Raw genomic sequence first — 16,469 nt, 5'->3', positions numbered from 1 at the left:
TCAGGTTGGATTGGCAGGATCTCCCCTTAGTATATCCATGTTGTCGGGGATCCCGTAGATTCTCCTCATCCAGGATCTTATCTAATTGGTGTTTGATTAGAGTTTCCATTAGTTTGCTCACTATCGATGTTAGACTCACTGGTCTGTAGTTTGCTGTCTCCATCTTTGAGCCTTTCTTGTGCGCAGTGCGGCCTACTAGAACTTTCCAAGTTCTTAGAATGCAATCACTCTAAAATTGTCTGTACCGGGGCTCCGTCGGTGCTGTCACCCATCAGTCAAGAATATCTGCCTGCTGTCCCTGGATAACACCTAAGAACATAAGAACATAAGCAATGCCTCTGCTGGGTCAGACCTGAGGTCCATCGCGCCCAGCAGTCCGCTCACGCGGCGGCCCAACAGGTCCAGGACCTGTGTAGTAAACCTCTATCTATACCCTTCTATCCCCTTTTCCAGCAGGAAATTGTCCAATCCTTTCTTAAACCCTGAAACTGTTCTCTGCCCTATAACGTCCTCTGGAAGCGCGTTCCAGGTGTCGACCACACGTTGGGTAAAGAAGAACTTCCTAGCATTCGTTTTGAATCTGTCCCCTTTCAACTTTTCCGAATGCCCTCTTGTTTTTTTATTTTCTGAAAGTTTGAAGAATCTGTTACGGTAAGTAACTGTGCTTTATTATATTTGGGGTGGGTCCTATGGATGTGATGGTATAATTAGTATAATAATAACTGTTGTACAATGAGATGTTTTTAAGTTTGTAACTTGTTATAAAGAGCTGCTGTTAGATTTGTAAACTGTTATAGCACTTAAGTTTTTAACGGTATATTAAGTATTAAAATCAAATCAATTATGCATATTGAGGGGAAGGCATCTTATTCTGGAACTTAAGCAAAATGAATAATTATTGGTTTGTTGCTTCAACATTGCCTTAAGACTGAATGGATCATTTACTATGTTAAGGCATTCTGCTAAGGGGAGAACTTCACTTACAAGACCAAAATTTGATATGTATTTTTGGAATATTACTTTGTCATTGTTACTTAATATTACATCAGCTTCTGATCCTAATGATTTATTTAATGTTTGGAAGGTTCAATCAGTGAATGTCTTAGATAATCTAGCTCCAGTAACTGAGAAGAAAATCATCTATTCTCATAAAGCTCCTTGGTTCACTTGGAACATCATAGCATTTTAAAACAAAGAGTGTGGAAAACTGGAGTTAAGATGGAAGAAAACTACCGTAAAGGCTCCTATCAGATCCAGAATTACCAACATTCACCTTGGGTCAGTTTTAAAAGTAATCACTGCGGTCAACCCCCGAAATAGGAAAAATAGTAGCAGAGAAGAGATGCCAAGTGTCAGGAAGAAAACATTAATTTTATCGTTGCTCTTGTTCTTTTTTTATACTGTACTTTTCAAAATAAACCTAAGTTTATATGAAAAATTAAGTTTTTGCTTTTTTGCGGTCCATGCAAACTTAAATCTTGTTTATTTGGCCCGTGTCAGCCTTTGAGTTTGACATGCTTGATCTAAACTGTACATACAATGAATTACTTAAAAAGTATAAATATAACACTCCACTAGCCTAGGTTCATTCTGTAGCTATGTCCATCCAACTTGAAAGAACTTCAGAGTAATTCATTAACAGGGTGCTTGCTATAAGCACTGGTTATTACACCTGTTTTGAGCCTATGCTGTAAAGAAAATTAGATGCCTACTTTTCTTTTTATAATGAAATCAAATCTATTACCAGTACATTATAATTTGGTAAGGTCAGTTAATGTAACTATAAGTTTTCAAATATCCCTTACCATAAAAATAACCACAAATCCTAAATTATTTGAAGTGATTGACCTCAGTGGCTCTTCTCTGAGCAATAATCTCCATTCAAGAGAGATATATCTAGATTTCCAAAAAGCCTTTGACAAGGTGCCCCATGAACGCCTACTCCGGAAACTGAAGAACCATGGGGTAGAAGGAGACGTACATAGATGGATCAGAAACTGGTTGGCGGGTAGGAAACAGAGGGTAGGAGTGAAGGGCCACTACTCGGACTGGAGGAGGGTCACGAGTGGGGTCCCTTAGGGCTCGGTGCTCGGACTAAAGAGGACTGCGAAGAATTGCAAAGGGACTTGAACAAACTAGGGGAATGGGAGACGAGATGGCAGATGAAGTTCAACGTTGAGAAATGTAAAGTATTACATGTGGGAAACAAACCCGAGGTACAACTATACGATGGGAGGGATGTTATTAAATGAGAGTACCCAAGAAAGGGACTTGGGGGTAATGGTGGACATGACAATGAAGCCGACGGCACAGTGCGCAGCGGACGCTAAGAAGGCAAACAGAATGCTAGGCATAATCAAGAAGGGTATTACAACCAGAACAAAAGAAGTTATCCTGCCATTGTATCGGGCGATGGTGCTTCCGCATCTGGAGTACTGTGTCCAGTATTGGTTGCCGTACCTTAAGAAGGACATGGCGTTACTCGAGAGGGTTCAGAGGAGAGCGACGCGTCTGATAAAGGGGATGGAAAACCTTTCATACACTGAGAGATTGGAGAAACTGGGTCTCTTTTCCCTGGAGAAGAGGAGACTTAGAGGGGATATGATAGAGACTTATAAGATCATGAAGGGCATAGAGAGAGTAGAGAGGGACAGATTCTTCAAACTTTCGAATAATAAAAGAATAAGAGGGAATTCAGAAAAGTTACAAGGGGACAGATTCAAAACAAATGCTAGGAAGTTCTTCTTTACCCAACGTGTGGTGGACACCTGGAATGCACTTCCAGAGAGCGTAATAGGGCAGAGTACGGTACTGGGGTTCAAGAAAGGATTGGACAATTTCCTGCTGGAAAAGGGTATAGAAGGGTATAGATAGAGGATTACTGCACAGTCCTGGACCTGTTGGGTCGCCGCGTGAGTGGACTGCAGGGCAAGATGGACCTCAGGTCTGACCCAGCGGAGGCATTTCTTATGTTCTTATATAAGCCAACCTTGTCATAGATCGTCAAAATTCACTCATAATTTTCAAATTCTTTAGATGTTCAAAACTTCAAACGTAAATTTTCTCAATACTTATCAATAAGAGGTAATACTCATCTTTGTCAGTGGTCTTGGGGACCCTCAAGAAGTCAAGATCATTGACAACTATGAGTATTACCTCTTATTGATAAGTATTGAGAAGATATAAGTTTGAAGAAGTTTTGAAGATTTTTGAAAATAATTATAAGTGAATTTTGACGACCTTTGACTAGGTTGGCTTATATATCTCTTGAACGAAGTGCCACTGAGGTCAATCACTTTAAATAATTTAGGATTTGTGGTTATTTTTATGTTAAGGGATATTTGAAAATGTAATTACGTTCTTTTTAGATATGCTAATATTTTATTAACATGCCTACATATGATACAATTACTTAATCAGCCCTATAGCTGTTGAAAGTGCCTGTGCCTAGATCTTAACAAAGTTGTACTATCCCCAACAATCTAGAGCTTAAAAAATGGATACGAGGATGTAAATAAGACTTCTATAATTTCTATGTTTACCTGTGCATTCTGCCCATGCCCACAGCCAAAATACACACCATCAAATCATTGCATGTACTTTTCCATTCTTCTTTTCCCCTGTTTTTTTGCCACTGTATTCCAGTATTCTGTAAAATCATTGATGCATGCAAGTAGTCGCTTACATGCGCAGATGACTAGAATACTGCAATTTCTATGCCTTCATGTTATGGAAAACTAGGTGGCTCCTTATAGAAATTACTATATCCCCTCCATGTATACAGTTATTATACACACTCCCATTTGACAGATCTCTAACTGAAATATAAGTCATCTAAAATCTATATAACTATTCACTGGCTGTCCTGTTACATGTTTATATTAGTGTTTTGCATTTTTTAAAATGTATTTTATGCATTTCTGTCTGTAAAGCATGAAAATAGGACCAAAAATGAAAAAATAGGCATTTCAGTTTGTCAGTGCCAAAGCGACAATAAAATGAAGGTTTCTTTTCCAGGTTCTATACAATTCTGTTGCTGGATTTTGAATGAGCTTATGTGACTCCTATAGCAGCTTGGAACAGGCTGCCCTTGCTATGGGGCAGGGTCGTAGCATCCACCTAGGGCACAGGGGAGGTGGGGGCTCCATTGCCTTCCCTGCTTGGTTGCAATGCAGTGGGTACGAGTGGTGCTCTAGGGAGTGTGTCGCACAGGATGTATTTCCAACTTGGGATGGTTCTGCTTTGAAAGAAGAGTTTGGTGTGGGATTTTCATTGATTAGGAATAATCAGCCTTAAACAGTAAGTAATATTTTGTGCTTTTGGTATTCTCAGGAAAAAAGGCCGTGTTGGACTCCAGCCCTTTTCTGTCTGAAGCAAATGCAGAAAGGATTGTTCGGACTCTGTGTAAGGTCCGTGGAGCTGCACTGAAGTTGGGTCAGATGCTCAGCATTCAGGGTGAGTATCAGTGCTGCCAAATTTTTGAAACCAGTTTATCTGAGTTCTTACAACACACATGTTCTATTTTGTTTGTTCTGTGGCAAAGATTCCTTTAATGTGCAATCCAACAATTACAACTTCTACATACAATTTGTGTTGTACTCCAATTTCTACCATGGCTTTGTAAAAGGGGCTGAAAGAGTGCACATTAATGGGGAAAGAATTGCAAACATTAAACACTTCAAACACAAACTTGTTCCAAATATAATCATAGAGAATGACATGGGGAGAAATTTGTCCCTGTAGGATCTATCTCCATTTCCTCCTTGTCCCTGACCCATCTCTGCAAGCGCTCTCCTCATCTACACAAGCCTTGAACATTTATAGTTTTAAAATAGAAACATGATGGCAGATAAAGGCCAAATGGCCCGTCTGCAGTTTGAGGCTTGTGCAGATGAGGACAGAGCTTGCAGGAATGGGACAGGGACAGAACTCGCGGGGATGGGGACAAATTTGTCCCTGTGTCACTTTAGTCACACATACCCCCTCTTCTACGAAACTGCGCTAGCGATTTTTAGTGCAGAGAGCCGTGCTGAATGGCCCACGCTGCTCCCGGCGCTCATAAGAACTCTATGAGCGTCGGGAGCAGCGTGGGCCATCCAGCGCAACTCCCTGTGCTAAAAAACGCTAGCGCAGTTTCGAAGAAGAGGGGGATAGTCTTTCTTAACCAAAAACGTCTTAACATGCATCATCTTCTGTCTGTATTCGGCTATCTGATTTATTTTATTATTTATTTATTTATTTAATTTTCTATACCGTTCTCCCAGGAACAATGGCTGTCTTTCTAAAGACTTCTTCCAGTGTCATTGTCTAATTAACAAAGATATCTATTTCAGTAGTCTCTCTTGATCGAGTACACTGTCATTACCTCATGCTCACTGATAAATGCATGTTGTTCCATGTCAGTAATTAACTAGTCATTTATTTTCACCATATCATCTATAGCAGTGGTCTCCAACTCAAACCCTTTGCAGGGCCACATTTTGGATTTGTAGGTACTTGGAGGGCCACAGAAAAAATAGTTAATGTCTTATTAAAGAAATGACAATTTTGCATGAGGTAAAACTATTTTTTCTGCAGCCCTCTAGTGCTCTATTTTTTCTGCGGCCTTCACAATTAAAGTTTAACATCTTTCCTTTCTCAAAACTGATACATTTCAATCACTATATTGAAAATAAAATCATTTTCCCTACCTTTGTTGTCTGGTGATTTTTATTTTTCTGTGCATTTAACAATCTTTCCAGGGCCTTCTTGTCCTTTGACTGTTTTTCTCTCCATCTTCACTTTCTGCCTTGCACTGAAGCTAAGTGTAAACAGCATTATATATACCATACAGTGACTTTCAAATATACAGCTAAATAATTATGTGAAACTTTTTTGAAACTGAGTAAATACACTATCTTTGGAGTTAGTGATCAAAGTTTTTATAAAATAACAATGACTGGAAGGTGAACTCTTCACCCAAGGGAGATTTTTCAGCCTTCCTTACAGAGTTTTATATCTCTGAGTATTTTTATAAACCTAAGTTTGATCACTCTCCATAGGTTTTGTAACCAATTTAGGTCAGTTGCACCAATAGATATTGTTGACCTTCTTTCTGACCTTGATTTATATTTAACATCCCTGAATATATCACAGTAAATTGCATCTATCTTTGGCATTAACTTAACATTCATTTTTCTGCTTTCTTTTCAAAATCTACTTTTCCTTGTCTTCCCTTCCCTTTCTATTTCTCTCTCCTTCCCTCCCTATTTCCACAGTCTGACATCTCTCTCCTTCCTTCCTTTCTGTCCCTCCCTTCCTTTCCCCTGGTCTGGCATCTTTCTATTTCTCTCTCCTTCCCTCCCTATTTCCACAGTCTGACATCTCTCTCCTTCCTTTCTCTCCCTCCCTTCCTTTCCCTTGGTCTGGCATCTGTCTCCTTCCCTCCCCCCCCCATGCCCTGGCATCTCCTTTCCTTTCCCTGCCTCGGACTTGGCATCTCTTATTCGTCTCCTCTCCCTTGTCTTCCTTCTCCCTCCCTCCCTCTCTCTCCCCCCCAATCGGGTGCAGCATCAGCATTTATCTTCCTCCTCCCCCCTTCCTTGTGCAGCAGCAGCATTTCCATTCCCTTCCCTGTGCAGCAGCAGCATTTCTCTCCCCCTTCCTTGTGCAGCAGCAGCATTTCTTTTCCCCTTCCCTGTGCTGTTGCAGCAGCATTTCCCTCCCCCCTTCCCTGTGCAGCAGCAGCATTTCCCTCCCCCTTTCCCTGTGCAGCAGCAGCATTTCCCTCCTCTCCCTGTGCATCTGCAGCATTCATCCCCCTTCCCTGTGCAGCAGCAGCATTTCCCTCCCCCTTTCCTGTGCAGCAGCATTTCCCTCCCCCTTTCCTGTGCAGCAGCAGCATTTCTCTTTCCCCTCCCTCCCCTTCACTTCACTGGACACAATGATCGAGTGTCAGCTCTCTTGCCATGGTTGTTTTTCTGTTCAAAGCTGCGGGTGGTGGCTCCTTGTGCCTGCATTGGAAGCCTTCTCTCTGATGTAGGCGTGGATCACGCGAGGAGCTGCTGCCGCCATCGCCTGTGGCTTTGAATGGAAAAATGACCACGGCAAGGGAGCTGACATGTGATCATTGCGTCTAGACCACGGGCTGCAAAAAGCACCTGGGGAGGGCACGAGTTTGAGACCGCTGATCTATAGGGATCTTTTTTCTAGTGTTCAGAAGGTCTTCATCACCACAACTATCATGCATTTATTTAACACCATTTCAGCAATCTCGCCTTCAGTGAAGGAATGCATAACAGGTGCAACTGGGTCAATATTTAGCACTTCATTAATATCAGCTGCCTCCAACTTATTAACTTTTTTTCTTTTATAATTCTTTATTCATTTTCAAACTTACAATAAATGTATCAATATGTTAAAACAAATTATCCATAAATATATCACTTAATCATCAAGAGTACAAATAATATGCTGTTATCTCCCACCCTTCCCACCCCTTTTTATTATATAATCAAATACCTTGTACAATATATAATAATAAAATTAACCCCCCTCCTCCCTCATAATTGAACCTGTAAGTTAAGGGAAAAAATGTCATCTAATCAGTACAATATTTTGTTAATGGCTCCCACACATCTTGAATTTCCTGAAACCTCCTCACTGTATTGCAATAAATCTTTCCATTTTATAAATTTTACATAAGGAATTCCACTAAAAATTATAATTTAATCTACTCCAGTTTTTCCAATTATACGTAATTTGTTGAATAGCAAACCCCAGTCATTATAAGTAATAATTTGTTATTGTTTGAAGAAATCTGACTTTTTGCTCTCATTGCCATACCAAACAGCACAGTATCATATGACAATGCCACTGGATTGTCTAATAAACAATTAATTTGGTCCCAAATTGATTTCCAAAAAGTCATAATAAATGGACAATAGAATAATAAATGATCTAAAGACATTAACTTATTAACATTTTAAGATGATAGATTTCTGGAATCATCAGTGTTTCATCAGTGACTTGGAAATCTTCAAAGTCTTCCTTTACATATTCATTTTCATCAAACATTGTTGATGGCCAAAGCTTATTCGAAGCATTTTGTAATGCCGATCTAGTTTACATCTTTTCGGGCTTTGGCAAGTGTATAAATGGCATCCTTAAGACTGAGCTCTTTGAGACACTCTTGGATTCTGATGCCTCTGTTAATTGTATTAAGCAGGCCGTTTTGGAAGTCTTTCCACTTGGTCAAAGGTTGTAGTAAGAAAGTGGGAAATAAATCACAGTTCTTGAGGTGGATGTGCAGAACAGTTGTCTAGGGCAAGGGTAGGGAACTCCGGTCCTCGAGAGCCGTATTCCAGTCGGGGTTTCAGGATTTCCCCAATGAATATGCATTGAAAGCAGTGCATGCAAATAGATCTCATGCATATTCATTGGGGAAATCCTGAAAACCCGACTGGAATATGGTTCTCGAGGACCAGAGTTCCCTACCCCTGGTCTAGAAGGAGTGAAAATGCACAGTTTTCTTCCAGTTCCGTTTCTCTACAATGAGCTCTTGGTTATGGAACCAATCCCTAAATGTTTCTCTGGTTACCCATGCTTTCTTGTTTGCATAATAGTCCACAGGTGGACGTTGACTTTTTCCAATCACTGCCAACTTTAATTTGTGTCTTACCCTTCACCCTTCCTTCCTAAACAAATGCTACTATAAACAATGTAACTTAAGAACTTGATCTAAATCTTATGGTACAAGCAAGAACAGTTACCCTGTCCTTTGTGTCCTTAAAACCAGATGGTGCTCGTTCATCAGCTGTTGTCAGTGTTTTTCTAGAAACATAGTGCTAATAGAGAGCTGTTTCATCGGCACTGTAACTTTGTTCAGGACCAAGGTTTCCATCAGGTACCCTCTTAGCAAATTTAGCTGCCTCGTAATCAGAAGAAGCTTTTTCACCAAATATTTTTAGTTATTTAACACCATGGCGCTTCTTAAATTTTTGCAGCCAGCCTTCTGAATATTCACACTAACTGTCAATGTTCAGTTCTTGACGGTATTTTTTGGCTTGCTTAGTTACCATCAAACCATGCGTTCATGCCTTCTCTGCTGAACCCACTCAATCAGCACATGATCTAAATTGTTGTTTTTTTGCTCTATGCAATGTTAATTTCTGGTCATCACTCTCGCTGTAAAACTTCAACAACTTATCTTTCTGTTTCTTAAGTCATTTATGGTTTTTGTTCCCACACCATATTCTTCAGTCAGCCATTGTACAGACACACCTTTATCAAGCTTCTTCAATACTTCAACTTTCTATGCTATTGACAGAGATAAACACTTCCTTTTTGGCTTCTCACTTCTGCCCTAGATAGAATCTGCATCTCTTTGCCATTTTCCAGTTCTCCAACCTTATCTGCTTCTTACTGTCACCCTGGAATCTGCAGCTCTCTATTTCCAGCCTTTTGACCTGAGATCAGAAGAAACTCATGCTCCTGCATTGATCTCAGCATGTGTCACATCGGAGAAATTAAATACTTCGGTTAGCATCAAATTTCAGTTTTTGAAGCTTTTTAGTTTTTGGAATTCTGGATAAAGGATCTTGTACCTAGCCCAAGCCTAGCCTAATTGCACTGTTGGCTTTCCTCCTCCACCTCCAAGGATCACATAGCAAGGATTTAAAACTTTTTCTTCTGAGAGGCACCTCTCCTGCTGGCCCAATTAAGAAACTCGAAGCCTAGACTACCTGCACTGTTGGCTCACTTCCAAGGATCGCATGGCAAGGTGGTTAAAAGGTTCTGGACACTTAGGACTGATTTACCTCTCATCTCAATCTTGCTGCCTCTTTATGATATTGATACTATCTTTGCACGTGACCCCTCTGCTCTTTAGACTAGCCCACAACCAAGTTTCTTCCTGATTCCCCTTCCTTCTTCCATTGTCGTGACTCCTTTACTCCTTAACAATCCCTAATCTCTCCCCTATCCCCAAGCCACTGAACCTCTTAATACCACACCACTCAACTTATTGCCTCTCCTTCCTCTTATCTACTACCCTCTTCTTCACCCTAAAGATCCAGCACTTTCTCTCTCTCATTCAGTCATCCCCTCTTTCCCTATGTGCATCTCACCCATATCATAGCAGCAGGTCCCCCTCACTTCCCCTACCCTCACCCATATCTTCTTCCTCCTCCTCTTGCTCTCCTAGCATCCCCAATCCTGATCCTCCTAATCAACTCCCTCCCTACTCTTACAGACTACCTTACTCCTGGGGGCTAACCCGCAATATCACCAACCTTATTTTTAATCCTCTCCTCCTCCCTGCCCTTCTCTTGTGCCCTATGGAATGCCTACTCTGTTCCCAACAAGTTTGTCTACATCCACAACCTCTTCATCTCTTGATCACTCCACCTGCTCGCACTAACGGAGACCTGGATTTACCCTGGTGACTACTTCAACTGTTGCTGTGTGTCATGGAGGCTACCTATTCTACCACATGCCTCGCCCAGTTGGTCAAGGAGGAGGCGTTGGGCTGCTACTCTCACCCTCTTGCAGATTTCAACCCTTTCTCCCACCACAATTTCAACACTCTTCCTCCTTTGAAGTCCATTCCATCTGTCTATTCGCTCCCCTACCTCTCCGAGTAGCAGTCATCTACCAATCCCCCAATATGTCCCACTCCCCTTCCTCACCGACTTCAACTCCTGGCTCTCCTTCTTTGTAGACAAGCCCTTATCCCCTTCCCTCATCCATGTCGACGACCCCTCCAACTCCTTTGCTTCCCAGATCCTTGCTCTAACATCCTCTTTCAATCTCCAGCTGTGCTTCACCACCCCTACACACCAAAACGGATACTGCCTGGACCTAATCCTTTCCTCCAATTGCTCAACCATTAAATTCTGCAATACCACCCTTCCCCTCTCTGACCATCATCTACTAACATTCACAATTCATCACCCCACCCCAGACCTAGCCAATCGCCACCAATTCATTCAGAAACTTTCAAGCTATTGACCCTGAAGCCCTCTGCAGTATTATCCCTCTCCTCAACTAATATGACCCCCTACATCCGCTGCCTATGCTCTTGTGCCCGCTCCACCAATTGTCTCTGGCTTAAATCTCATGCGCACCCTTACTTCATACACATCAAATTCATGTTGACATCATTCCAGTCTGCCCTCTCGCTTGCCAAACAAGAATACTTTACCCACTTAACTACCTTTCTTAGTTCTATCCCTTACTGTCTCTTTACCACAATAAACTCCCTACTCAAAGCACCCTCACCTCTAGTCTCCCCCTTCAATTTCTTCCCAGACTATGGCAGAGCTCTTCTACAATAAGATCCAGAAGATTTACCTTGAGCTCTCAACCAGACTGTCTCTTCTGCTAACCTCCCCTCAATACCTGCCACCCTCTCCTCCTCCTTTGAAATCACTGAAGAAGAAACCATACATCTTCTTTCTCTAATCCTCCAAACCCACTACCTGCTCCTCTTATACTATTCCCACTCACCTACTCAGCGCTACCTCTCCCGCTGTCATCCCTCCCATATGTCACATCCTCAACCTATTGCACTCCACTCCAATTGTCCCTGGTGCCTTCAAACACACCTTTGTCCCACCCCTCCTAAAAAAAAACCCCAACCCTAACTAGACTCCGTGTGCCCCCCCCCAACTATCGCCCCATCTGTCCCCTCCCCTTATAATCCAAGTTATTTGAATGTGCTATTATCCCAGGACAAGCAGGCAGCCTATTCTCACTAATGGGTGACGTAATCCACAGAGCCTGGATGCGGACAGCCTCTCAAGCAGACTTGCTTGTAGAAACATAGAAGTTTCAAGTCAGCCACACCACGCATGCGCGAGTGTCTTCCCGCCCAGCGCAGGGCGAGTCTCCTCAGTTCTCAGTTTTTCTTGGAGCCAAGAAGTTCGTCTTTGACTCTTTGCATTTAACTTTGTTACTTCGTGCCTTCTCTCACCGCAGTTTGTATTTATTTTCTTCACGAATTGCTGTTATTTTCTTAATTTCTAGTTTTAAAAAAAAAAAATCTTATTTTATTTTCTTCTGTTTGACTGGTGGGGCAGGCCACTTGGCTGCGGGCTTCGACTTCGCTGCGGCTATTTTTCCTCCTATGTCCCGGCCAGCAATGGGCTTCAGGAAGTGTAGCCAGTGCTAGCGTGCGATTTCCCTTACGGACCCACACCGTTGGTGCCTCAAGTGCCTTGGGCCGGACCATCAACTGAAGTCGTGCGAGTGCTGTGCTACTCTTCAACCTCGAGCCCTTAAACGTCGTCGGATTTTAGTGGGGAAGCTTTTTGGGATGGACTCTTCGGTCACACCCTCGACTTCGAAAGTGGCCTCGGTTCCACCTTCTACCGAGGGTCCTCCTGCCTCCACGACTCCGACCTTGAGCCTCATCAAACCTTCCTCGTTTGCGGCAGCTCTTTCCTCGAGTACACCTACTGTATCTTCCCCTGGATCCTCAGGTCAGATAGCTCAGCAGAAAGTTCCAGCGGTGGTCCTCAAGCTTGCTAAGACTTCCAAGTTGAAGCACATTTCCACTGCCACTTTGGAACCTCCAGCCGTAGCAGGTGGTCTGGTTTCAGACGCGGATCCATCCTGTCCGGCTTCCTTCCAGACCATGTTAGAGCAGCAATTTGTTCAGTTCCTAACCAAAATAGGACCGAAACTGGCTTCTCTAATCCAGCCTGGCCATTCTGCAGACTCCCGCAAGGTCGAGCCTCTTCCTGTGCCTCGGGCTGAAACTTCACACTCTATGCAGGGAGCAGAGTCTTTCCAAGTGTCTGGTCTGGCATCTATGTACTCTAAGCAAGGAGTAGATTCTTTGCAAGTGCCTCAACAGGAATCCTCACACTCCATACAAGGAGCAGAGTCTTTGGGAGTGCCTCGAGATTCCTCCACCAAGCCTCCTGAGCTTAGATCTACAGTTTCTAGCCCCATCCATTCCCTGGTAGCAATGTCTGCTTCCATCTCGGGGGCGAAGTCTCCTCGATCCTCGAGACGTGCTTCCAAGCACCACTCTTGTCGTCGATCAAGGCCTTTCTCGAGGCATACCTCCAGGCATAGCTCTTCTTCCAAAGAGCATCCTTCTTCAACTAAGCCTCGATCTACACCTTCCAGCTTTACCAGACCACTGACTCCTCGATTGAGGTCTCCGCTTCCAGACCTCGAGGACTCAGCAGCTTCTATTGCTTCGTCTAAGTCTCCTTATTCTTTTAAAGACTATTTTCCCGCCGAGGCTTCATCTTCAACCCAGGCTGCCTCGAGGTCCTCGAGTCCCTCTCGAGGCAGGGCATTAGCGGATCAGCTATCTTTCAAGTTTATTAAGTTTTAATATACCGATCATCAATGGACACCTGGCTGTTTTACAATGTTAAAAATAAAAAGTTAAAAATAAATCATTATAAAAAGGGGGGAGGTGTAAACATTAATTAGTCAAATTACAAGTATAAACGTGAGCTTGAGGATAAAGGGGAAAAGGAAAGTTGATAAATACATCGATAAAAAGAAAACCAATTTAAAAGGGAGGGAAGATGGGGGGAGGATATAACATCTCTTCTTTTCTTCGTCAGATGGCTGCTGACCTGGACCTTCAATTAGATGCTGGTTCTAAATACTCTAAGGAGTACCTTGAAGTCATGCAGCTTCCTCAACCTCCTGCAGAGTCCCTTAAGCTTCTTCTTCACAAGCTTTTGTCTCAGACTTTTACACGATGCCTGGAGACTCCTTATGCAATTCCTGCTGTTCCAGGCAAATTGGACTCCAGGTATAGAACTCTCCATTGCAGAGGATTTGGCTCTTTTCAAAAATCTAACACTTCCCGCTTTTTGGTTCCCTGTCCCTCTTTATCTTCCTAGCTCCTTTCCTATAACCCTTCATTGTAGCTCCTTTTCAACCTAACCATGTAAACCGTGCCGAGCTCTATGCTTGTGGAGATGGCACGGTATACAAACCTAAGGTTTAGTTTAGTTTAGTTTAGTTTAGGATTTGAGAATTCACAGTTATCTCACCAATCCCTGCTTGTGGAGTCCTCCTTAAAACGGTCCCATCCTTCCAGAGTTTATGCTACCATTCCTCCTGGAAGGGAAGGGAAAACCATGGACAAGTTTGGACGTCGTCTTTACCAAAATGCTATGATGTCCTCCAAAGTCCTCAATGATAATTTTCATTTTGTCACTTATTTCAAGTTCCTCATTGATCTTCTTCCTAAATTTCTCAGCTATTTAGATACACAGAAGCACTTTGAGTTTCAAGAACTCATAGCTACTCTGTCACAACTCAGATTACATCTTCTCCAGTTTTCTTATGATGCCTTCGAGTTGTCCGCCAGGGCAACTGCTTGTTCTGTAGCAATGTGCCACCTGGCCTGGCTTTGCACCATTGACATGGACCCTAATCTTCAGGACCGCTTGGCTAATATTCCTTATACATGCAATGACCTCTTCGATGAATCTATCGAGGCAGCCACCAAGAAAAATCTTTTGCTTCCATTGTCTTTTGCTTCCAAAGCCTAAGCCAGCTTCTGCCAAGCCTTCACGACCTCATCCACTCGTCCGCCTCCCAAGAAACAGCAGAATCAGAAGCCACAGAAATCTCAACCTTCTGGTGCACCTAAGGCTGCGCAGCCTTTTTGACTATTTAAAACAGAGCATAACCTCCACCGTTCTATCTCTGTCCTCTCTTCCCCCTGTAGGAGGTCGTTTCCATCATTTTTATCACCAATGGGAGACAATTACATCTGACTTCTGGGTGCTCTCAATCATCAGGGAAGGATATTCTTTTCATTTCACTCAGGTTCCAACAGAGCTTCCTCCAAGAGAGTATCCTTCCAACCCATCCCAGACCGCCCTTCTTCTTCAGGAAGCTCAAGCTCTGCTTCGTCTCCATGCCATTGAACCAGTTCCTTCAGAATAACAGAACAGGGGATTTTACTCCCGTTACTTCCTCGTTCCAAAGAAGACAGGCGTTCTGCGACCCATTCTGGATCTCAGGGCTCTCAACAAATTTTTAGTCAAAGAAAAATTTTGCATGTTGTCCCTGGCGTCCCTTTACCCCCCTTCTAGATCAGAACGACTGGTTATGCTCTCTGGATCTCAAGGAGGCTTATACTCGTGTTCCCATTCATCTGGCCTCCCGTCACATTTTTTTCACAGTGGGGAACACCTCAGATAGATCTCTTTGCAGCTCCCCACAACCACAAACTGCCCCAGTACTGCTCCAGGATATATTCTCCTCATTGACTCGAGGCAGATGCTTTCCTATTGGACTGGACGAATCTCTTCCTGTATGCATTCCCTCTCATTCTCAAGACTTGTCAAGTTGAAGAACGATCATGCCACCATGATTCTGATAGCTCCTCGGTGGCCGAGACAGCCTTGGTACTCCCTTCTACTTCAACTCAGCAGCAGGGAGCGGTACCTTCTACCGATTTTTCCGTCAAGGATCTCTACTTCATCCCAACTTGCAGTCTCTACACCTGACAGCTTGCTACCTCTCAACATAACTCCTCTTCAGTTTTCTCAACCTGTAAGAGACATTTTAGAGGCTTCTAGGAAACATGCCACTAGACAATGCTACCACCAAAAATTGACTAGATTTTCTACGTGGTATATCTCTCGCGATAAGGAGCCTCAAGATTCCTCCTTATCTTCTGTTCTAGATTATCTTTTGCACTTATCCAACTCTGGCCTCAAGTCTACATCGATCCGAGTCCATCTCAGTGCAATTGCTGTTTTCCATCAGCCTATTGAAGGGAAACCCCTCTGCTCATCCGGTGGTTTCCAGATTCATGAAAGGACTTTTCAACGTCAAACCTCCTCCAGTGGTTTGGGATTTCAATGTTGTTCTTGCTCAATTGATGAAGCCTCCATTTGAACCAATGTCTACGACTCATCTTAAGTTTCTCACTTGGAAAGTGGTGTTTCTCATTGCCCTCACATCTGCTCGAAGAGTCAGTGAGCTGCAAGCGTTAGTTGCTGATCCACCTTTCACAGTTTTTCATCATGACAAGGTGGTCCTCCGTACTCATCCTAAATTCTTACCTAAAGTGGTTTCAGAATTTCATCTCAATCAATCTATTGTATTTCCAGTGTTTTTTCTAAGGCCTCATTCTCATCCTGGAGAATCAGCTCTTCATACTCTGGACTGTAAACGTGCTTTGGCCTTCTACTTAGAACGGACCAAACCACACAGAACTGCTCCTCAACTTTTTCTGTCTTTCGATCCAAACAAGATGGGGCATCCAATCTCTAAGCGTACCATCTCCAACTGGATGGCTGCTTGTATCTCTTTCTACTATGCCCAGGCTGGATTACAACTACAGAGTCAAGTCACAGCCCACAAAGTCAGAGCAATGACAGCTTCAGTAGCTTTCCTCAGATCCACACCTATTGAGGAAATTTGCAAAGCTGCTACCTGGTCCTCGGTTCATACTTTCACATCTCACTATTGTCTGGATGTTTTCTCCAGACGGG

At 43.0% G+C, this 16,469-nt stretch overlaps 1 protein-coding gene across 2 annotated transcripts in view; it reads left to right on the top strand.

Annotated features, from left to right (window-relative positions):
• The window catches only part of COQ8A (coenzyme Q8A), a 218,060-nt gene that overhangs the window by 123,060 nt on the left and 78,531 nt on the right, over positions 1-16,469 (top strand). For both annotated transcript variants that reach the window (XM_033936782.1, XM_033936781.1), the window contains exon 6: positions 4,333-4,455. In XM_033936782.1, coding sequence (XP_033792673.1) covers positions 4,333-4,455 — 123 coding nt within the window. The remainder of the gene's footprint in view (positions 1-4,332; positions 4,456-16,469) is intronic.

The sequence above is a fragment of the Geotrypetes seraphini genome, chromosome 3, assembly GCF_902459505.1.
Source record: "Geotrypetes seraphini chromosome 3, aGeoSer1.1, whole genome shotgun sequence".
NCBI classification, from domain to species: Eukaryota; Metazoa; Chordata; class Amphibia; order Gymnophiona; family Dermophiidae; genus Geotrypetes; species Geotrypetes seraphini.
Note: the sequence above shows the minus strand (reverse complement) of the source record. Positions and strands in the feature narration are given on the sequence as shown.